Source organism: Pinus tabuliformis, chromosome 2_2 (genome assembly GCF_031772625.1).
Source record: "Pinus tabuliformis cultivar Carrire ecotype Pingquan chromosome 2_2, CPIR1, whole genome shotgun sequence".
In the NCBI taxonomy this organism is placed as follows: Eukaryota; Viridiplantae; Streptophyta; class Pinopsida; order Pinales; family Pinaceae; genus Pinus; species Pinus tabuliformis.
Genome location: NC_142300.1, coordinates 325,609,745 through 325,634,921, shown reverse-complemented (window position 1 = coordinate 325,634,921; position 25,177 = coordinate 325,609,745). Strand labels below are relative to the sequence as shown.

The following is a 25,177-nucleotide window of genomic DNA, read 5'->3' as shown; positions in this document are numbered from 1 at the left end:
AAAACGTTTACTAAATAGTCTTGCATGAAATTTCGATTTACTAACCGAGAAACATGATGGGATGACTTAGCTACATTAGAATGAAGTCAGACCTACATGTACTTAGAGAAATTGGACTACCACAACAATTCAAGAGGATATCTTAACATGATGAATGCTCAAGGATATGGAGGATATTTTTGAATATGCATTTATTAGGACAAGTTGAAGACGCAACATGATGGGATGACTTAGCTCCATTAGAATGAAGGCAGACCCGCATGTACTTAGAGAAATTGGACTACTAGAGAAATTCAAGAGGATATCTAAACGAACATGATGAATGCTCAAGTATATGGAGGGTAGTTTTGAATATGCATTAATTAGGACAAGTTGAAGATGCATATACTATCATGATGGGATGACTTAGCTACATTAGAATGAAGAGACATAAACTGATCACAATGGACAAGGAGTGCTCCCATAAATAGAAAAATGACAAGTGAGAGAAGCGAAGGCTACAAGGAACAAGAGACCCTAATCAGAAACTATGGTAGACAATGGAGATTCATCTAATATGCAACAACAATCATTGAGGAGAATTAATTGCATCAACACACAACCAGAGCAATTCAAGAGGATATCTAAACGAATTGTTGGCATTGACTCTATGTATGCATTCCATTGTTAAATCAATGTCAAAATTGCAAGTAGAAATAGAATCTTTCTTTTCAAGTTTCAAAACTTCACTTTCTAATGCCAGTTGTCATTACATTACAATTCAATTTATATTTTTACTCATGGTATTAGTTAAGATTTAACATCTTAACATTTTCAGGTTTAAAAAATAGAATTTCTTTCCAAAGTGAATTTTAAATTTTACTTTTGAAAAGATTAAAATATAATCTACAGGTCTAATGGAATAGGCCTTCTATTATTAATAAAGTATTATTCAAAGGGAGAATATGGTTGCATCTAAGTTTATAAGCTATCAATGCATTGGGATTGCAGAATTTTTTTTATTGGAAACACTTTTGCAGAGAACGCCTTTATGATTATCCCCAATCAATTGAAGGTTGATTGAACGGGATAATGTTTCAACAATTTTCTCAGGCATATAATTTTTCTTTGTATTTCCTCAATGAGGAAGTATTGTTTCCAGGTATTCTTATCATTTGAGGATCCAAGGAGATTTCTATAAATCGTATTATGAAGTCATAGTTAGAATGTGATCATATATAAATCAAATATTGAAACAGAGAATGTCATTTGAAACAAAGGCTTATTGTTTATAATCATCTGGAGGTTTAGAGTTGCAGAACAAATTAATTCTGAAACAGAGAATGTCATTTGAAACAAAGGCTTATTGTTTGTAATCATCTGCAGGTTTAGAGTTGCAGAAAAAATTAACGATGATTGTGCCTACAATTCCATGAGTGTTTGACAATACCCAAGTTTCATATAAGAGCTCCTAATAGTGCTTATGAACAAAGGCTAAAAAATTTTTACTAAATAACCCTGCATGAAATTTCAGTTTACTAACTGAGCAACATGATGGGATGACATAGCTCGATGGGATGACTTAGCTCCATTAGAATGAAGAGACATAAACCGATCACAATGGGCAAGAAGTGCTCCCATAAATAGCCAAATGAGAAGTGAGAGAAACGAAGGCTACAAGGAACAAGAGACCCTAATCAAAAACCATGGAAGACAATGGAGATTCATCTAATATGCAACAACAGTCATTGGGGAGAATGGACATGAGCCAGACATGATGAATGCAAAAAAAAAAAAACAATATTTCCAGGAAAACGTAAATGCCTTAAGTGCCGACAGATAACTACTAAACAACTCTGGCATATTATTATTCAAAATAGAATACCTTTGCTGGGAGGAATGTTCTATTTTGATATTTGGATCAATTATCCTTGATAGTGAAAACAAAAATTTAAAATTATTAATCCAAGCATCGAGTGATGTTATCAAAAGGCCACATGTGAGAACAATATGCACAAATGCCTACCAGCCCTATTAAAAGATGTACAAAGGAAAATATCTCTTCGATTTTCCAAGCAATATAAGGAAATTACAATGGTTGCAACTTTTTGGTAGAAGTATTACAGGCAATGTTGAGTTGATTTTGCAAGGAGCATTGAGTTGGTATTACGAGAAAAATTAGTATTAGCATTGTAAGCACTGTTGGTGAGAGAGGAAAAAAATGTTATTATGAATGCACTTCTGAATTAAGGTCACTGACACTGATTCTTTTCAAAGGGCAACCTGAATATAACATGAAATAAGTATGAGTCATACAAAACTCTATACAACTAATAATCACATCATAGGAAAGAACAGTTAAGTATAGAATGGGACCAAAATACAATCAAAATTTTTAAGAGGCTAAAATTTCCAAAACACTTGAAGAATTTTGAACACTAGGAAATTTAGAGTAAAATTCATGAGCACAAAATCTAATAGAAATGGGGTTACATGCCTCATCAACCTGAGGATACCCAAGTCTTTCTATCACATGTTTGGAATTAGTTAACTGAAAAAAGAAATCCACCATTGCATGCTGGGGGAGTTTGAGGTAGTTGTAGCAAAGCACCTAAGGTCATTAAGAAAAAACCATTAAAATCAAACATCTTTATTGTTCACTTTTTTAGACCAACGAGAGGAAAGAAATATACTATTCAGATTCAATTATTAAGATGTAGGGTTGTTCTTACATCTATACTTCAATTTTAAACCTGCAAGCATACAAGGCCTTGTTTTACAAGGAATAATATAAATCATTAGACATACAGAATATCAACTATCTAACCTGCATTTAGAGGTGGAAAGAGAGAAGCTGCACCAGAAGCTACTGCAGCATGTTGTACAGGAGTGCCAGGATTTTCCAACCATCCTGCAGGACTACTAGCAGCAGGACCAACTTGAGGTTGAAATAGTTGCGGATCAAATTAAAATTTTATTCAAATAGGGCTAGATACATATTTAGATCAATAATTCACTAATGCACATTCAAAAAGGGAAAAAACATGAAAAGAATATGATATGATTAGAGCAGATAGGCCTACTTAGGCTGACTCCGATTAAACTTTTCAGCAAATAAATATTTCCGTAGAATCTAAAAGACAATACCATTTGTTCACAGTACAACCGTGAAAGTGAATTCAAAAACTTACAAGGTGACCTTTTATGCTTTTCAGGCATGCATATATAAATTATAACATCGCATTATGTACAAAAAAAAGGTAATCTATGTACCGATCAACTAATAAGGAAAATTAATCCACAGACAGAAGTGAAGAGCATGTTACAGCTTGGGTGGGGATCAAGGTGTGATGCATCAACTCTTCATGTTTGTTTTTTTAAAAGTGAAATGGTGCATTGAATTTGCACAATCCAACCCAAACCTGTGTCTGATATTCACCTTCGAGGTTGTGAGACTTGAGGATATATCTGTTAAAGGATAAGGATCTGGGTACGTGCTATTCAAAAATTTCAAACTTCCAAGAAAATTGAAATCCAGCAAAGAATAGCCACCAGAAAATGGCATTCTCTAGTTTCCTACTTGCATCAATGTTATATGCTCTATGAATGAAGACCATTGGTTTAACCACATCCATAAGAGAACCCAACTCATGCTAGCACAAAATGAATTTTAGCTTTCAAGGTTGTATAAAAGAAGCTACGTGTGATGATCATTAAGCTAAGCCTACATTAGTTTTCATTTGCTTGTATTTTTGAATTCCCCCATTAAATTATTCATTGATGGTTCAAAACATTTTATACAGGACACCACTGAAAACTAAACACAAAGTTATTATTGTATTTTTCAATGAATACCATTGGTGGAAATATGTCCAATACCCGACCCTAGCCCAACGACGAGATATAAAAAGAGCATTGCTATGAACGCTAGAAATATACTAGAGCTCCTGCAACAAGCAAAGGGTAGCCACAGTCGAAAACAGAAATAGAGACATTGCCTTAACAATCTTACAAATTTTTTTGGGAAACCATATTTTGCCATTGAATGCACAACGACCTCTGATGCCTTAAGTCAATATCACTTTGGACCTTAAACATAGCAAAATAGGAGGGTAAAAATGCATGAAAAGCACAGTGAAAGAAGGCCTAAGATCATCAACTTACCTGCTCAGTCTTGCTGGATTTAGGGAAGCCAAAATATGCCATCAACATTGTTCATTGAGCTTTACCTTTCATGACTTGACAATGAAAAAACCAAAAAATCAAAACGAAGAACAAGAATGAGAGAATGCTTAGAAATTGAAATGAAAGTGTGCAAAAATAGAAACTTAAAAAGGCATAGTTGTAAAGGAGGAGTATCAACCTGATAACTTAAATAAATATAATGGGTGGAATAAAATAAAAATAAAAACGAAGTTAGTGGACTATGTGGGCCTTAGCATGAAAGCCACATGCCTTACCAGCCCATCCTCTATCACCATCAGATAGCATGCAATCCCAAACCACGCCACTTAAATGTTGCATCAAGCTAACATATGTGACTCAGTTCAGAAAGCCAGCGTTTCATCGGAAGAGCTTATGTGGTTCCACTCCGTTTCATAGGTTATTGCGCTAATAGAAATGCAGATTTATAGACCGAGACGAAGAATACAAATGCAGTGGCAGTAACAATTAGAGCAACAAAAACTGCAGGAACATTATAGGCAAGAAAATAAAATCTTTCAATGAAATGCTCGGCTCCTCAGATTTTCACACTGAAGAAGAAGAGTCTAAGTGGACCGAGAGGTCTGAGAGGTCCGAGAAAATGGGCTTCATCGACAGGGGCATCATCGAACCTAGTGCGGTGCATTTAATAAATATCTTGGTGTATGACGGTGAACCAGGCAATACTCAAGGCGAATCAAAAATGCAATCCTTGTGGTCTCGACCACCACCCATCTTTGTAATTGGGTTTCTCTCCACCTAATGGACTACAAAGAATCAGAATTTTGAAATAAAAGAGGACTAAACATACCAAGTAATCTTGCATGGAATAATCTGACCAAATTCTCAGCCAAAGCAGTAATCATTTTTCTGAAATTGCATCATATCCCAACAAATTCCTTCAGAGATTCAACCCTCTATATTCAAAATTATGAATTGGGTTCTTCCAAATTCACTACAGAATGCTTTAATTGACATAAAACTAGTACTCACGAGTGGAGAAATGATATGAAATTTCATAAAAATGGGCTAAAATTCAATGAAATGGGCAAACGCAAATCGATTAGTTTCACAAAAATACTTGATCAGATGCAAAAAAACATCAAGGTTTCGAATCCCACAAGCTGCACATAATTAAAATATTAAAAGGTACCTTTATTTTACCTCAAACGAAGAAATAAACAAAAGCAGAAGGGCTGCAAGACACACCAGAGAGGGAACTATGGCGAATGATTAAATCCCTTGCAGATTTTAAACTCGATCAACTCAGAGATGACAATGCACCCTGAAATTTCAAATTTAAAATGAAGATAAGAAAATCAAACGATTTCAATAAGAATAAAAATGAAAATCATAATATTTATCCACCTTGTGGGCCCTACATGAGGGCCATGTGCCTAACACCTCTCTCTCCATAGCATAACATGCAAGCTTACACCTCTGTCTCCATAACATAGGATGCAAGCTTTAAAGTAGACCACCTAAGGTTGCCAAAGCTAACATCTGTGAGAAGGCAGATTGAAACCCGAGTAAGAAGATTGAAATCCGAGAAGGGTTAAAATGGAGATATAATATGGATATAGCGTGATTCAAGATATGCTTGCATATAGTTACAGAACCCCCACTATCATCAAAAAACATGAAAATCCCAGAAGGATGCTCTGGGGGAAGGCGGACTATCGTTCTATTTCAATGCTTAGAAATTTATCTATCGTTGGGTGGATTTGATCCGCTTCGAGTCTGCCTCTGATAATGCGTAAGAATGTGCATCTGCAAGTCTATTCTCAATTCCCCTATGGCAGGTAGAAATTGCATGGAGAAGGTTTGAACGTGCTGCTATACTAGCAGACTATGAGCAAGTCTATTTTCAATATATATGATTTCACATATGATACTTGCATCCATACATTGAACTTTTCCGCGGCCCTAGTAAGTGCAATCTTAGTGCAACAATCTGAAGTTGATTTGGTTGGATGTCTTCCCCACTGCTCTGAAGTTCCTAGACGATCTCGCCATGGTCGTAGGCAAGAAATTTCCAAGCCCCTGCCATAAGGCTAGTTCCCAGTAGATGAACCTGGTCCTCGGTCGGATCTTCACCGGTGGTGCTGCAAAGCATCATTCTACACCCAGGCGAAAAGGGCTCTGCCGCCTGCCCTGCCCTTGTTCTGGTAAGTATAAGTGTATGTGCCCTTCCCTTATTCCTGGTATGTGCCTGCCCTTTGTTCTCGGTATCAATATAAGTATAAGTATAATGGTAGCAGTTGTCTGGTCTGCAAGTATTGGTAGCTTTTGCTAGGTGTCTCTATGTCTCTCTCTGGTCCTACCCAAACCTACCGGGTCTTTCAAAGAGGACCAGAACCACCACCAGCCATAGAGCAAGCAGCAGCAAAGCCAGTCCCAGATACAAAGCCATCCAGCCAGCTACTACATACCACAGCCAACCAAAGCTAGTTACCCACCAGGGCTAGTATGCATCTATATATAGATGATAGATAGAGCAAAGCATACAGCATAGGCATAACGGAATGTAGTTGACTGAGTAGTTTCTTTTATTGATCCAGTTGATTCTTCAGCAACAGAAGTGTATTCAGGTGGTTAAGCAGCCGATTAGGCTGTTTATTAAGCAGTGAATTCCATTGACCTAGCAACAGCAGAAGAAGCATCCTGCTCTGCTTAGTCGGCTGATATTGTTCGTTGCTTCCTCACCTACTTGATAAGTGGAGATTGGTAGCAGTGGATGGGAAAAGGATGCAGGCACTGAATTGCTGAAGAAGACATCATGGTTCCAGGTATTCAACTAGCAATCTTTTGTCTTTGTTTTCATTCCTCGTATTCAACTAGCAATCTCATGTATCTGTTTTTATTCCTGGTATTCAACCAGCAATCTCATGTCTCCTCCCTACCCTTCAGTTCTCCCCTTCTTTCGCATATCCAGCCTTCTGATTCTTCGGATTTTTGCATATCCAGCAGGGCCGCAGAAAGAGGAAACTAGAAAGCAAAGCAGCAGAGCGAGGAAAGCAGGAAGTGAGAAAACCAAGAAGTGAGGGCAGCAAAAGAGGAAAGGAACACCTACACCATGCATGCACACCTACACTATGCATGGACACTTGCACCACCTGCATGCACACCTACACCTGCCAGCCTGCAAACAAATGCTCAAACTAATATGCTCAAACTATGCTCAAACTAAAATGCCAACCTGCAAATAAACGCTCAAACTATGCTCCAACTAAAATGGTAGGCAAAATAGGCAAACTAATGTTAGCATTAATATCAACGGTTTGACAGCCATTAATAATGAACCGGGTAAAACAGAACAAACCTATGGTCTAGCCTCTTCCGCCTCGGGAAGAGGCCAAATAAGATGGCAAACAAGGTTGCATTTAAAAAGTTTGGTTACTCCCGCAATGGCAAACAACTTTGCGTTTAAAAACTTTGGTTACCCCCGCAATAATCAGCTTAAATTAATAACATAGCACCTTAAACTAATGCTATAGCAGTGCATTTCGATTACTATAGTCCCTGGCCATTGCCAAATGGTAGGGACTAAAAAAAAGAAGTTGGCTTCTGCGCTATAACAAGTACAAACTAATTAAAATGTGATTTAAATGAGATAATCAGCTAAATGTTTCATACCATTCCTTTTAGCATATATATATATATATATATATATATATATATAAGTGAACCATGTTTGTGTTTATTATACCAATCAAATCATACTTAGTGTTTCTAGTGGATTTTCTCGGTAAATTATTCTACATATATGCCCGTAGTGTAGGAGGATACAAGAAATATGAAAGCAAGTCCCATCACCAACTCCGGCCTTTGGATTTTTGGTGTTTGGAACCGATTTGTAGTAGTCCCACTCGTGTTCAAATCTTTGGAGGCATCACCCATACGCCCATAGTGTAGGAGGATACAAGTAGCATTAAATACAATCCCATCAACACTTCGGCCTTTGGAGTTTCGATGTTTGGCATCAATTTGCAGTAGTCCAATCCATGTTCAAATCTCTAGAGGCATCACCCATACTCTTGTAGTATAGGAGGATACAAGAAATATGAAAGCAAGTCCCATCACCAACTCTGGCCATTGGAGTTTTGGTGTTTGGAATCAATTTGCAGTAGTCCCATCTGTGTTCAAATCTCTGAAGGTGTCACCCATATGACCGTAGTGTAGGAGGATACAAGCAATATGAAAGCAAGTCCCATCACCAACTCCATCCTTTGGAGTTTTGGTGTTTGGAATCGACTTGTAGTAGTTCCACCCCCATTCAAATCTCTAGAGGCATCACCCATACGCCGTAGTGTAAGAGGATACAAGCAATATGAAAGCAAGTACCATCACTAAATCCGGCCTTTGGAGTTTTGGTTTCTGGAATCGATTTGCGGTAGTCCAATCCGTGTTCACATCTCTGGAGGCGTCACCCATACGCCCGTAGTGTAGGAGGATACAAGAAATATGAAAGAAAGTCCCATCACCAACTTTGACCTTTGGAGTTTTTGAGTTTGGAATTGATTTGTAGTAGTCCCACCCATGTTCAAATCTCTAGAGACATCACCCATATGCCTATGGTGTAGGAGGATACAAGCAATATGAAAGCAAGTCCCATCACCAACTTCGACCTTTGGATTTTTGGTGTTTGGAATCAATTTGCAGTAGTCCCACCCGTGTTCAAATCTCTAGAGGCATCACCCATAGGCCGGTGGTGTAGAAGGAAACAAGCAATATGAAAGCAAGTCCGATCACCAACTCAGGGCTTTGGATTTTTGGTATTTGGAATCGATTTGCAGTAGTCCCACCCGTGTTCAAATATTTGGAGCCATCACCCATAGACCCGTAGTGTAGGAGGATACAAGAAATATGAAAGCAAGTGTGGTCACCAACTCTAGTCTTCATATTTTTGGTGTTTGGAATCGATTTGCAGTAGTCTCACCCATGTTCATATCTTTAGAGGCGTCACCCATACACCCCCATGTTCAAATCTTTGGAGGCGTCACCCATACACCCGTAGTGCAGGAGGATACAAGCAATATGAAAGCAAGTCCCATCACCAACTCTGGCCTTTGGAGTTTTGGTGTTTGGAATCGATTTCCAGTAGTCCCACCCATGTTCAAATCTCTGGAGGCATCACCCATACACTTAGTGTAGGAGGATATAAGTAATATGAAAACAAGTCCCATCACCAACTTTGGCCTTCGAAGTTTTGGTGTTTGGAATCGATTTGCAGTAGTCCCATCCATGTTCAAATATCTAGAGGCATCACCCATATGCCTTTAGTGTAGGAGGATCCAAGCAATATGAAAGAAAGTCCCATCACCAACTCCAGCCTTTGGAGTTTTGGTGTTTGGAATTCCGTAGTCCCACTCATGTTCAAATCTCTGGAGGCTTCACCCATACACCTATCGTGTAGGAGGATACAAGCAATATGAAAGCAAATCTCATCACCAACTTTGGCTTTGCTAGTAAAGGTATTTTCTAGACAAGATTACTAGTGGGTTATATAGTTGTAACTGTTTGTTTGGCATACAAGAAAATAGGGTAGAATTCTAGACAAGATTACTAGTGGGTTATATAGTTGTAACTGTTTTTTGGCATACAAGAAAATAGGGTAGAAACATACAAAAATCATGGAATCAAAATAAGAAGAAATGGAGCCCTTGTGTTCAAGGGATGGATCAAAGGAGGAAGAGAACAGGCGAGAGGTGGATTTGACAGTGCAAGACACATTGAACATTCTAAATGCCTTAAGACGTGAGAAATTGGTCGAGCTTGCGCAGGTGGCAACGACTGAACATAGGTACGTTCGGGATCAAGTGTGATCAATTGATGTAAGGAACAGTGCCCTGAAAAATATATTTGTGCATCGTTACGGCCGGGAGAAAAATGACCAATCCCTTGCTGCCGTATTCACTTCTTTCGGTGAATTGGATGAAAGGCGCGAGATCACGGACAAGAGAAGTGAGAGCAGTAAGGGATACGGTTTTGTCATGTTCAAGCACGTTAATGGTGCAATCAATGCGTTGAAGGAGCCTAGAAAAATGATCGACAGTCGAATTGTAGTGTGCCAAAGTGTTTAATAAGAATACGGGCAAGTCCAGTGGATACGCCCTCTTTATTTTCAAGAGAGTAGAGGTGGCCAATCGTGCCCACAGACGACAGTCATCAATTGTATTGCAAATTAAGCAATGACAGTCGGATGCAGGGGTTAAATTTGACGGGTGACCCTATCCGTCAAGGAATTTTTTTATGACGTTTTTATTTTTAAACTGCCCATCATATGACTTTTAAAATTTATTTGTACAAGTTTCATCTAATTTCAAATTGTACTCATAATTGTTCAAATTTTTCATTTTTTGTTGTACAATTCGGCTCAAGTCTCATTGCTACACTTTGTTTTGAGACCTGCTGATCAAATTTTTCTGTAAATTTTCCAGATTGTTCAAATATTCTGAGTTTTTTTTGTTTAAAATGGAAACACTGATAAAATAGATGGGAAATATATATATATATATATAATTCACCTTATTAATAAAAAATAGAAAAATAATAAATCTACAACACTTCCATGCTTCTTACATTTTTAAAAAAATGATAAGCCTAAATATACCTCTTACAAAGAAAAATTTGAATACCTTAAATAAATAACAATTATTTAAGAACGGCATATATATAATATTTTCTAATTTAATACATATAAAAAAATAAAAATATTATAAAAAATAAACAAAATAAAATTTAAATCATTTAGTTTACCAACAAACCACCACAAAAATGTCTACATTGCTGTTTAAAACATCTTTTGAAATAATTGAGATCAAAATTCTGAATAAAGTTTTCTCTATATTCTTTATATTATCTCTTAGACCTTCAAATGATTTCTGAGCAAACAAATAAAACTGATATTTTATAAATGCAAAGTTACTCTCTAGTAAAGGATCTTGAAATTACCAGTGGCTCTGAGTCTGCAGTTCTTGTATATTGTCACAGTGATTGTACTCGCCATGCCCACTGCTCCGATTTGTTCTGAAATGTTGGAATCGTTTTCTACTTGAGTATCCATTACATTAAGAAACCCTGCAGCAAGGTCCCAAAGCTTGTTTCAATTGAATTATAGAATTTATACATTTGATTTAAGATTTTTGTGATTTATATTAAATTTTGATAATAAAAAAATTATTAGTCACATTACCAATTGTTTTATTAAATTACAAATTCTATAACCTGGATTTTAGATTTTTATAATTTACATTGATTTTAATAGTCTTTCAAATTAACCAACAACTTATAATATAATTAATCTGAAAAACTTTATAAAAACCCTATATTTCATATTTAACATGGATAATCATTAAATACAAAATCATTTCAATTGAATACTTTCAAGACACTCTGGCATTTGCTCAGCTTGCATAAGGTAATTTCTCAAACTACTCGGCCTTTGGTCTTGCGGCTTCGAAAAGCACTAGCGTTCTTGGTATGGCACATGTCATTTCCTCATTTCCCCGGACCATCATGCCCGCGAATCGCGATATTTTGTCCGATTCTTTCCTTCGGTCAAAAATCTAAAAAAAACAGTTTAACTTTTTTAATCTTTTCAATTGTTTGTATGAACGAGTCTAACATGGTTGTTCATTTCCAGGAGATTTTTTTATTTTATCATTAACCATTTAATTATAAAAGTATGGGATTTCTTGATTAAAATACTGAATACATATATACAGTCATTAATAAATAAATTAACATCAAATATAACTGTATAATGAAACTCGAAAATAAATTTGACACCCAAAAACAATGGCTTCACCTTATTATTTAAGAATTAATAATAACCACAATTTCAAACCAAAACAAAAACAATCATTTCACCTTATTATTAAGGACTATAAATAGTCATCCCATAGATTAAAAGGCACTCTACATAACGATGAATCTAATTTTGTAAAAGCAAATTCTAAAATTAAAAATACAGAGAAAAACAACTATATCTCCAACCTGTGCGGAAAACTACAGGTTCCATCAATCAAAATGATCTGCACGCGGATTTCTAAATGAAATTGTGCGAACAGGCGCAACCGTCTTTGTCCTCTGGACGAACAACGGCAGCTTGCCTCTCTACCAACAACGCAACGACAGCTTTATGATTTCTGTATCGATTCCCCCGCTGCTTCTTCATACAGATAGCTTTAATTACTCATCTACTTTGGCTGACTTAATGCTTTAATCTTATGAATTACGAATCCGCTACATCGCTAGGTCCAAGAAATCTTGAGATTTTATGGAAGCCGTTAGTCTTTGAAATGAATAACGCAGAAGAAAGAATAAAACAACACGTCATAGATTCGCCAAAATCTAACCTGAAAGAAGCCGGATCAGCGCCGAATTCCGTCCGATATACTTTAGATATCGCCGTCTTGAGCCTAAACCGGCTATACCACAGACAACCTCCGTTATTTGCTAAAAGCAGCCACACTCGGTCGATCTTTGAGGTCGAAAGCACGGAAATCTTTGAGGTCGAAATAAAGAGGAAGAAAAGGGGAATTTCAGATGCACAGTTTCTCCGCTTTGGGAGCTAAGAACGCAGAGAAACGCGCAGGATTGCTCCTTCTATAGGCGATTAAATATCCAAAAAGATCACAGAGGAGGGCGGCAAGCAATGAATCGAGACCAGTCGGAAGCAACCTGTGGACAAGGACTCTTCCTTGCGAGTCTGTAACTTGTTACTTAAGTTTCCTGTTTCCATATCTTTCCATATCTTGGACACACGGGCCGCGGTAGTCGGTACTTGTATTTGGTAAGTTTACAGTAAATGCTCCAGCGAAAAGTTGGTGGATGGCGGACGCATTTGTATTCTCTGGGTAACGGAAGTTGCAATGTTAAATATATATAACAATTATTAAAAAAAACTTAAAACTTTCCATTTTCAAACATGCCCGTCATATTGACGGTATTAAAAATGAATAGGTAACTCGCGGATATTTGAAATTAGAACGTATTTTACTTGTAAAAAACCTAAAAACGGGCATACGGGCGTCAAATTTAACCCCTGGTCGGATGCCCATGCCCAACCGTGTCAACTCCTCTACTGATACGGCTAATGCCAATGGGTTTGACATCCATTAGTTGGGCTTTATTCATGGTCAAGGGTTTGGTAATCCTGCCTTCCATGTTAATCAAGGTTGGAATCCATTTCCGTTAACACCATATCTAGATTACGCTATTCATAATTATGGTAACTCAAGTCCAGTGGCCTTTAATATTTATTTGTATGGCGTTTCGGAATTTGTGGGTTATCCAGCTGAAGTTTATGGCTATACACATGGAGTCTAGGCGAGTCCGATTTCTCCTTAGGCCGTGAGAAATTGGTCGAGCTTGTGCAAGTGGCAGCGACTGAACATAGGTACGTTTGGGATCAAGTGTGATCCATCGATGTAAGGAACACTGCCCTCAAAAATATATTTGTGCGTGGTCTCGGCCGGGAGAAAAAAGACCAATCCCTTGCTGCCGTGTTCACTTCTTTCGGTGAATTGGATGAAAGGCACGTGATCACGGACAAGAGAAGTGAGAGGAGTAAGGGATACGGTTTTGTCATGTTCAAGCACGTTAATGGTGCAATCAATGCGTTGAAGGAGTCTAGAAAAATGATCGACGGTCGAATTGCAGTGTGCCAATTTTTTCCCCGCCGACTTCTACCTTTCTGAGCCATAGGAAGAGTTACATCAATGGAAGATTTACGTGGGAAACGTTCCGGTCGACATGGAGGCTGGTGCTCTTGTACGTTTGTTTTCACAATATGGCGAGATCGAAGAGGGGCCCAAAGGGTTTAATAAGAATACGGGCAAGTCCAGTGGATATGCCCTCTTTATTTTCAAGATGGTAGAGGCGGCCAATCATGCCCTAGAGGAGCCCATTAAATTGACAGATGATGGTCATCAATTGTATCGCAAATTAAGCAATGACAGTCGGATGCCCATGCCCAACCGTGTCAACTCCTCTACTGATACGGCTAATGCCAATGGGTTTGACATCCATTAGTTGGGCTTTATTCATGGTCAAGGGTTTGGTAATCCTGCCTTCCATGTTAATCAAGGTTGGAATCCATTTCCGTTAACACCATATCTAGATTAGGCTATTCATAATTATGGTAACTCAAATCCAGTGGCCTTTAATATTTACTAGTACGGCGTTTTGGAATTTGTGGGTTATCCAGTTGAAGAGGGGCCCAAAGGGTTTAATAAGAATACGGGCAAGTCCAGTGGATATGCCCTCTTTATTTTCAAGAGGGTGGAGGCGGCCAATCATGCCCTAGATGAGCCCATTAAATTGACAGATGATGGTCATCAACTGTATTGCAAATTAAGCAATGACAGTCGAATGCCCATGCCCAACCGTGTCAACTCCTCTACTGATACCGCTAATGCCAATGGGTTTGACATCCATTAGTTGGGCTTTATTCATGGTCAAGGGTTTGATAATCCTGCCTTCCATGTTAATCAAGGTTGGAATCCATTTCCGTTAACACCATATCTAGATTAGGCTATTCATAATTATGGTAACTCAAATCCAGTGGCCTTTAATATTTACTAGTACGGCGTTTTGGAATTTGTGGGTTATCCAGTTGAAGTTTATGGCTATACACATGGAGTCCAGGCCAGTCTGATTTCTCCTCAATCATTGTTAATTGAATTTACGGAAGAAAGGCAGCCGTCCTGGCTCCTCAAATCAAACTCAATATGAAAATCAGCAGGAGATTAGGGCAGTCATCCTGTGGAGTGTTTGATAGCGTTTTATACTTTACACAACTCCTCTAGGTTATGATATAGATATTTAATATCCATTTAAGTACATTTTGATTTATATTTAATTTCTAAATTAAAATAGTTTTCCTACTTTATTTTAAATACATTTTAATTGAAACATCTTGAAATCTAAAATTTATATTTTTTAATTTCATTTTTTTCATTAATGTTTTTTAAAAATGTTGAAAGAGTTTAGTTCAATTTGTAGAGGCACATGTCGTGTTTTTAATAGTGGCGAGTTAAAATCTCTAGAGTTCTATTTAGGTGAAAATTGTGAAAAAAAAACAATGGTGAAAAAAAGAAAATTTAAGTGAAAATCAATTTAATCACTACTTTGGAAATAGATCTCAACCCTTGATTTCTATATTCTACTATGAATATTCTAAAATATTCCATGGAAATCAAATCTCTACCATTATTCCAAAATAAATATACCCATTAACATAAAAGACAAAAATAAAAATAACAAAAAATATTTGCAATAGTCCACTTTTAACTATCAAATTATAAACAAACGCATACACACACATAACAAACAACTCTAAATATTTATTTACATACAATGTATTTGATACCATTTACCAAGCTAGAGGAATAAAACTACCATAATCAGCCCCACTCCCCATACACACTACACAAATAGAGAGTCTACATACACACTACACAAATTGAGAGAGCATAGCCCTCGAAAATTTTGATTGAGGTGGGAGAACAAAACCATTCTAGAGTTAGAATATGTTTTGAGGTTAATCTCAAATGTGAAGAAAACTTTTTATTTATTTCATGTTGGAAATTATATATCTAATCTTAATAATTGTAGATCTAGAACAACAATAACATGTCCAAAAGTTTAACCATAAATTTCAATTTTTTTTCTTTCTTGGTATATCTCTAAAACTATTTACAATTTCAATATACATTTAATACTATATCTATAGCTTACATTACATTAACCAATAATATAATGACACATTTTATTAATAAAATGCACAAAATTGAAATATAAAAATCTCTACTATCTCACTAATAATTATTGATAATTATAATACATACATTATTCTAAAATGAATATATTTATTAACATAAAGATGAGAAATATAAAAACAACAATTTCTTTTGCGATAGTCCATTTTAATAATTAAATTAAAAACACAATAACCAATATTCCATTATAACATGTATACAAAATGTTTATGTATTTATAAATTTTATATGGGAACGAAAAGTTTGTGCATGACTATATATGTAGATGGAATAAACCATGGATATGATTTACATATATTGTTATTTGGAATATTCTCTAACATATTAAAAATAAAAAATGTATTTTTATATATGATGTAAATTAATTAAAAATAATCTAAAATAATCCAATGTTTTCTTTTTATTTGGCATCTATATATATATGATTAGAAACAACTTTAGTTATTTATTTGCAATGTATTTGATACTTTCTATCGCATTAGAAGAATAAAGTACTATAATCAACCCCACCCTCTATACACACTACACTTAAATGGAGATCCATTTGACAAGAAATCTACCACTAGATACGTCTTCAATATAGGATCAAGATTTGTATCATGGACCAGTAAGAAACATGCAATAATTTCCTTGTCATCAACTGAAGCAGAGTATAAAGCATTATGTAGTGCCATCTGTGAAGCTATATGGCTGAGAAGAATACTTGAAGATGTTGGTGAATGTCAACAAGAACCTATAGTGATCAGATGTGATAATCAAAGCACCATCAAATTGGGGAATAATGAGGTATGTCACGCAAGGTCAAAGCATATAGACACAAAATATCATTTTGTAAGAGAAAAGGTCCAATCACAAGAAGTTACCTTAGTATATTGTAATACAAATGAGAATGTAGCTGACATATTCACTAAGCCTATTGGGAAGGAAAAATTTGAGTTTTGTAGATGTAAGTTATGTGTTGTAGAAAATCCAGATTATGTTGTAAGCCTAACTGAGACTTAGACCAGCAGGCATGTCAAAAGTGTCTTATGTCTTGTGCTATAGGGTATTTTGTATGTTTATATAATGATTGGTGTTAATGGGAAGTGTTGGAAACATTAATTCCAACCACCCGACTCATTAAATGCTCAATCGTCTCAAGAGTTCAGGAGATGGTCTCAAGCGTTCTGGAGACTTCAGGTAGTGTCCCGAAGAAGCCACCAACAACCAGAATCGAGAAAATTCTCCAATGTGTATAGAAAAGCTTGTTTGGTAATGGAATGGACATGTTGTGTGTTTTGTGTTCAATGTTTTTCTACATTCTATGATATGGTATCAGAGCCTCGTTCAACGTTAAGAGCTTGAGGTTGTTATGAGCGTTGTGTTAAGCATTGAGAGTGTGCTGTTGAGAAGTGTTGGATAGACTATGTGTGCAATACATTACACTTCTAGTGGAGGGTGTATTGATTAGAAGTTATCGTGAACTTGCAGTCCGTGTGGAGAAGTCATTTGAGAGTGTGAGTCTTAGATCGCTAAGGGTGTTTGAGCGTGTTGTGTGCAACAATGTGTGAGAAAATTCCTTGTGAGTTTTTTCTGCAAGTGGAGTAGAGTGAGATTGAAGTTTGGGTGTAGGGAAGTGACCGAAAGTTTGAAAGATATATTGGTAAAAGATCTGCAAGGACAGGTAGAGTGAGCCTAAGATAGCCACTAGCCCAAGGAGTTGGGGATTTCCTAGGAGGAGTTGCAAAGTGCTAGTAAGAGAGGGTGTGCTACCTAGAGGGTGAAGCTTGTATTCGATTGAGAAAAGGAGGCCTTCATTTCTACTTTTATCAAAATTCGTGGCATATATTTTGTGAAGATCGCATATAAAATTGCAATATATTTTTTTTTAGGGTGGCATATATTTTGTGAGGATAACAAAAAAATTGCAGTATATATTTTTTTTAAAGAAAATCATAGCCTACAGTTCGAAAAAGAGAACATTTTATGAGAACCTTGTTCTGTTTATAAACATTTTCTTTTTGGACTACTTCTCTATGACTATTTTGGAAGGAATGATTTATTGTTTTTAGAAGACTCTTTTCAAAGATTGAAGTAATGCATGTGTATATCATGCTTTGTGCTTTTTGCTTTTTGTCATTAAGGAACAAAATGATATATATGAAAAAAAAAGAGTTAAAAAAGGGGTGTTATTATTTTTTATTGATTAAGGAAATTAATTATTGCAGTTGTGAAAGAAAAATTGTATCTTGGTGGTTAGTACATAAGGATTCATAAGCTTATTGACAATGGCTAATGTATTGGAAGAATCTTATTTATATGACTCTAACATGTTAGATGGTGAAAATTATGCAAATTGAAAGTTTAAGTTGCAAACTTTTAGGGTAGGCTACAATATATGGACGATTGTGTCTAGAGCTGAAGTCAAGCTACTGTCCCCTCAAGCCACAGATGCTACAATTCAATATTGGGAGCGACGGGAAAACAATGTGAAGGTGTTTTTGTGGATTTTCGTTAAGGACAACATTATTCTTCACATTAGAGAGTGCAAGACATCCAAGGAGACATGGGACACTTTCAAAATTTTGTATTTGATGAAGACTACAAATTGAATATTGTATTTAAAGAGTAAGTTTCCTTCAATTAACATGGAAGAAAATTAAAGTGTCAGTGATTTTATTTCTAGAATTAAGGATCTAAAGGATAACTTAGGTGACATTGGTGAAGCAATATCTAGCACATACTTGGTTACTATGACATTAAATGCAATGCTTAATGAATATCAAATGTTTATCACTAGTCTTTCTGCTAGATAGAAGGCTCCTACTTTTGATGAGTTGGGAGGTATACTTATTGAAAAAGAAGAGCAGAGAAGAAGTCTTAAACAAAAATCTCCCAGTTCAGATTTACCATTGATGGCTAAAGGGAAGCAATCCTTCAAATGAAAAAAATGGGGAAAAATAAAGGCAAAATTCCACAGGTAAGACCATTTCAAGGTACACCTTTACCAAGGAAAAATGCCAAATCAAGTAGAGATGATGTGTGTTATTACTGTGGAAAACCTAGTCATTTTTCTAAGAATTGCATGAAAATAAGGTCTCATCGATTTAAACAAAGAAGGAATTCAGGAAATTATGTTGATAGAGATGAAGTAATTAGTCATGACTTTAGCAATCTTAAATTGTTTGTGTTCAATGTTGCTGTATCAGTACAAACTGATGATGATAATGCTTGGTTTATAGATTATTTGGCATCAATCCATATGTCGTACAAAAGAGATTGGTTTGATACTTATCATGAAGTTAATAATGGTGCACACATTTATTTAGGAGATAATAGATCACATTAAATTAAAGGATATGGTGATATAAGTGTTATGATGCCTAACGTACAAGAAAACAAAATTCAAAATGTGGTGTATGTTCTAGGATTAAAGAAGAACTTAATTTCAGTCTCTACCATTACAGATCAAAATTTAAAAGTTGAATTTGTGAAATCACATTGTTTGGTAAAATATGTGCACGAAAACTACAAGATTGTTGCAAAATGAATGAGAGTTGGAGGATTATACAAGTTGGACTTAATGAAGAATGGGCATCAAGCTTTGGCATCAACAGGCATGTCAAATATAGAGCTTTGGCATCAAAGGTATAGACACTTAAATCATAATGACCTAATGTTACTACAAAATAAATGGATGGTAGAAGGTCTTCCAAATATTAAGGTTGAACACTTTGAATGTGAAGGTTGTCCACTAGGAAAACAACATAGGGAAGAATTTGATGTGCATGAAAATAGAAGAAAATGAGAAATACTTGAACTAGTGCATATTGGTTTTTGTGGTCCAATGCAAACTAAGTCACTTGGTGGAGCATATTACTTTCTTATATTTATTGATGATAACACTAGATACACCTAGGTGTAATTTATAAGAAACGAAAGTGATGTGTTTGAATACTTCAAAGAATTCAAGAGTATGGTTGAAAATCAAACAAGAAAGAGCATTAAAATTCTTCGATTAGATAAAGGTGGTGAGTAAACTTCAGGAGATTTTATCAAATATTGCAAACAAAATGGAATTAAGCAACAATTTATAGTACCACATACACCTCAGGAAAATAGAGTAGTTGAGAGAAAGAATGGAATATTAGTTCAATGTGCTCATAGTATGTTAAAAGGTAAAGGTCTTTCTAATAGTTTTTGGGCTGAATCCATTAATACAATTGTATATCTTAAAAATAGAAGCCCTACTAAGTATCTTGAGCAGAAAACACCATTTGAAGTATTTTATGGTTTTAAACCTAAAGTTAGTCTTTTAAGTATATTTTGATGCAAGGCCTTTGCTCATATTCCTAAAGACGATAGGAGAAAGTTAGATGCCAAAGCCATCAAATGTTTTTTTATTGGATATTGTATTGTTCAGAAAACATGTAAAATGTATGATCCAAGTACTCACAAGGTATTTGCAAGTAGAGATGTTATATTTCATGAGAATGCACATAAATAAATAAAAGGAGATGAACATAATGTATGGCAGCCTCCTTATGACAACTTTAGGGAAGAGGAAGAAGTTGTGGAATCGGCTCAAGAACACATGGATATTCCAAAAGACATGTCAATGAGTTAAAGTCCACAAGGAAGTGATGAAGGCAATCCATAGAGAAGAATAAGAGGAGAAGGTACTCCATAGTGTAATGAAACCCTAAGAAGGTCAACACCACAATTCAAACCCCTCCCAGGTATAAATATTATGCTTTAATGTCGCAAGTAATGACTACTTTAGACCCTTTAAATTATGAACAAGCTAAAAATCATGAAGAATGGATGGAAGCCATGAAAGAAGAATATGGCTCTATAATTAAAAATGAAACTTGGGAATTAACATAATTACTTGAAAATAAAGTTCCTATAGGATCAAAATGGTTGTACAAGACAAAATTTAATGCAAATGGTAGCATAGACAAGTATAAGACAAGATTGGTTGCAAAAGGTTATTCACAAAAAGAAGGTATAGATTATGAAGACACATTTTCTTTGGTTGCAAAGATGAATACAATCAGAATAATGAGATAATTAACAACTAAATATGATTGGAAGCTACATCAATTAGATGTGAACTCAATTTTTCTAAATGGTTACATTAAAGAAGAGATTTATCTTGTTCAAGTAGAAGGATTTGTAAAGAAGGGACAAGAACATCTTGTATGCAAGTTAAAAAAGGTTTTATATGGACTAAAATAGGCACCTAGATCTTGGTATGAGAAAAGTAATAAATTCTTCTTTCAACAAGGATGTAAAAAAGGAAAAAATGATCCTAATTTGTATGTCAAGACAGATAGAAATGGGGATATAGTATTATTATTTATATATGTTGATGATCTAATAATAGCAGGGAGTGCTGATAAATTGATTAAGGATATAAAAAGGAAGTTATCACAAGAATTTGAGATGAAGGATCTTGGTGAGTTGCACTATTATCTAGGTCTAGAAGTATGGAGAGATGTTGGAAGGACTTTAATCACACAAATAAAATATACAAATGAGGTACTAAAGAGATTTCATATGAATGGATGTAAAGAAGTGAGTACTCCATTTGAAAAAAATATCAAATTGAGAAGTGATGATGGAACAAAAGAGGTGAATGGAACATCATATTGACAATTAGTGGGAATCCTGAATTATCTCACTACCACTAGACCAGACATTTCTTATGCAGTAAGCATGCTTAGTCAATTTATGGCTAAGCCTCATGAAAGCCATTGGATAACTATAGAAAGGGTCCTTTAATATTTAAAGGGAACTATCAATTTTGGTATTGAATATACTAATGATTGTAATGTTGAATTGATAGGTCATTCTGATTTTGACTGGGCCAGAAATCAAGATGACAGGAGATCCACCATTGGATACGTCTTCAATATAGGATCAAGAGTTGTATCATTGAGTAGTAAGAAATAGGAAACAATTTCCTTGTCATCAATTGAAGTAGAGTATAAAGAATTACGTAGTGCCACCTGTTAATCTATATGGCTCAGAATAATACTTGAAGATGTTGGTGAATGTCAACAAGAACCTACAGTGATCATATGTGATAATTAAAGCACCATTAAATTTGGGAACAATACTGTGTGTCATGCAAGGTAAAAGCATATAGACACACAATATAATTTTGTAAGAGAAAAGGTCCAATCACAAGAAATTGCCTTAATATGTTGTGATAAAAATGAGAATGTAGCTCACATATTCAATAAGCCTCTTGGGAAGGAAAAATTGGAATTTTGTAAAGTAAGTTATGTGTTATAGGAAATCCAAATTATGTTGTAAGCCTAGCTGAGACTTAGAACAACATGCATGTCAAAAGTGTCTTATGTATTGTGCTATAGCGTATTTTGTATGTTTATCTTATTGTTGGAATTAAGGGGGAGTGTTGGAGACATTAATTCCAACCACCTTGCTCATTAAATTCTCATCTGTCTCAAGAGTTCAGGAGATGGTCTCGAGTCTTTTGGAGACTTCAGGTAGCGTCCTAAAGAAGCCACTGACAACGAGAATCGAGAAACTTCTCCACCATGTATAAAAACCCCTGATTGGTAATGGTATGGACATGCTGTGTGTTTTGTGTTCAATGTTTTTCTGCATTATCTGATAGAGAGCATAACCCTTGCACAATTATTGCGGAAGTAGGAAAATAAAACCATTCTATGTGTTCCATTCTCTGAGTTTGATCAAAATGAGTTAGTATTAGATTACAGTCTATTGTTGGAATGTTTTTCCAGGTTAACTTAAAATGTGAAGAAAATCTAAGACTCTTAATTTTTTTTTGATAATTTTTTTTATAACTGATGCTAATAATTGTAGATCTAGAATAATAATAACATGTCCAAAAGTTTAACAATAGATTTCAAATTTTTTTTGAACATAAATCTCCAAATGTATCTACAATTTTAGTATACATTTGATACTATATTTAATAGCCTAAATTATATATATATATATATATATATATATATAATTGTTTTAACGTCAACAATAAAGAATGATTAAAATTAACTATAAATAGAAAAAGTCATTAACAAATTCAATATCTTGTATGCTCAATTAGAAATATCTATAAGAAAGGGAGTATTAATAGATAAAGAAAATAATTATTCATCTAGGAAGCCTTTGTAGGAATAATACATCTCCCGGAAATACAACACCAACATTTTTTTTCTCAACTTTATTAAGGATTGTGATATTAAACTCTTGTAACAAGGTCACTCTTCCATTAGTAATATATATATATATATATATATATATATATATATATATATATATATATATATATATATATATATATATATATATATATATATATATATATATATATATATATATATATATACATAGATATATATATATATACATATATATACATATATATATATATACATACATATATATACATATACATATACATATACATATATATATATATACATACATATATATACATATACATATACATATACATATATACATATACATATACATATACATATACATATACATATACATATATATATATATATATATAAGGTAATGAGAGATATAATGACAAAATTTATTAATAAAATGAAGAAAATTGTAATATTTTCTCAATTACGATATAGTATATGATTATTAATGTAATGGGGTAGTGTTTTTGTTTTTATTTCTTTCCAATTACATCCCCAATAGATATTTCTAAAGAATCTTTGGATATATTGAATAAAAAACACAAATTTATGTCTCATAATACATGTATAGCTAATAGCTTCTCCAACAAAATCTTCAGAAAAAATCTACCATCTAATTGTTTAGAACTCTATGCTTTTGTACAGTTCAGGTTAACAAATGAAATACCATGAACATATCAACATATTTATAGTTAAATCTAATGGTCCAAATAAAATATTAAAAACAAGGATAGGAGGGAAACTCTTTACCTCTAATTGGACCCTTTCTCATTATTTTTTTGATTACAGAGGAATTGGCAACTGGAGCAGCCTCGCAACTCGCGTTACATGGGGTCAATTCTGACTGCTACCACTATAACCCCTGGGAAACTATGCCCGCCCCTCTCCACAACTTCCGAGCTAGTCTAGGGGATTTGAACTCGTGACCTTCAGTATAGAGCCCACCTTTCTAATGAACTTCACCGTATTGTGATTACCAACTCGCCTACCCCTGTGGGGCTAGACCCTTGGTCATTAGCTTTAAGCTTCTTTAGAAATTTAGAAATAGAATACTACAGTGCTTGCAAATAATCGACATGTATTTATGAGATTTTTTTTTGACAACTCATATTTCTCTCCATATCTATTCTCTTGAATATAGAATAGACAATATATAGAAATAGTTGAGGGACAATGTTATGAAACCAGCTCACAGAAAGATAGAAAAGAGAGATCCACGCCTTAGAATTCAGCCTCTTCGAGGGGGCAACCTCCTTCACATTACATAAATGAACAATTCTTGGATGATACAAATGACAAAACCTCCTTTCTATATATAGGAGTCTAAGGAGTCACAATATAATCCAGCCGACCTAACAATAATAATATAAAGCCACAAAAATAACAATAGAGGGATTCTATGGGGCACAGAAATAACAATATGGGGGTAATAGGGGCACAACAATATAAATAAGGGGTATAACTACAATAGTAATGGGGTAATCACTAGTATTATAGGGACCCAACATGCCCCTCTCCTTCAAAAAAGTGTTGTCCTCAACGCTTGAGTAGTTCTGGATACTTCTGCATAAAATTCTCATCCTCCCATGTGGAATCTTCAGCGGATAAGTTCTTCCACTTGATAAGATACTCTGAAATTGATCGATTTCGTAGTTGTCGAGTTCTTGTTTCTGTGACTGCTTCCGGTTCCAATATAATTTTTCCTTCCTCATCAAGTTCTGGCAATATTGTTTGAATTGTGAGCTTGTCACCTATAACCTTCTTTAAACATGAAACATGGAAAACTGGGTGCAATCGAGAAGCTGCAGGAAGCTCCAATTTGTATGCCATAGTACCAATCTTTTGCAACACCTTGTACGGACCATAATACTTTGGTGATAATTTATTATCCTTCTTAGCTTGCTTTAGGGACATTTGCTTATACGGTTGTAGCCGTAGGAATACCCAATCACCTACATCAAAACTTCTTTCACTGCGATGTTGATCTGCCTGTTGTTTCATTATATTTTGTGC

General features: G+C 35.0%; 1 protein-coding gene across 6 annotated transcripts in view; it reads right to left on the bottom strand.

Moving 5' to 3' along the window:
• Positions 1-25,177, bottom strand: part of LOC149192600 (uncharacterized) — an 84,370-nt gene that overhangs the window by 27,142 nt on the left and 32,051 nt on the right. For 4 of the 6 annotated variants that reach the window (XM_089406419.1, XM_089406420.1, XM_089406421.1 and 1 more), the window contains 3 exons: positions 11,137-11,262; positions 2,807-2,917; positions 2,352-2,590 (listed from right to left, as the gene is read on the bottom strand). In XM_089406419.1, the coding sequence (XP_089262545.1) occupies positions 2,523-2,590; positions 2,807-2,917; positions 11,137-11,262 (305 nt within the window). In that variant the 3' untranslated portion in view covers positions 2,352-2,522. Of the gene's footprint in view, positions 1-2,351; positions 2,591-2,806; positions 2,918-11,136; positions 11,263-25,177 lie in introns of those variants that run through there. The other 2 variants (XM_089406423.1, XM_089406418.1) reach the window with 2 other exon arrangements.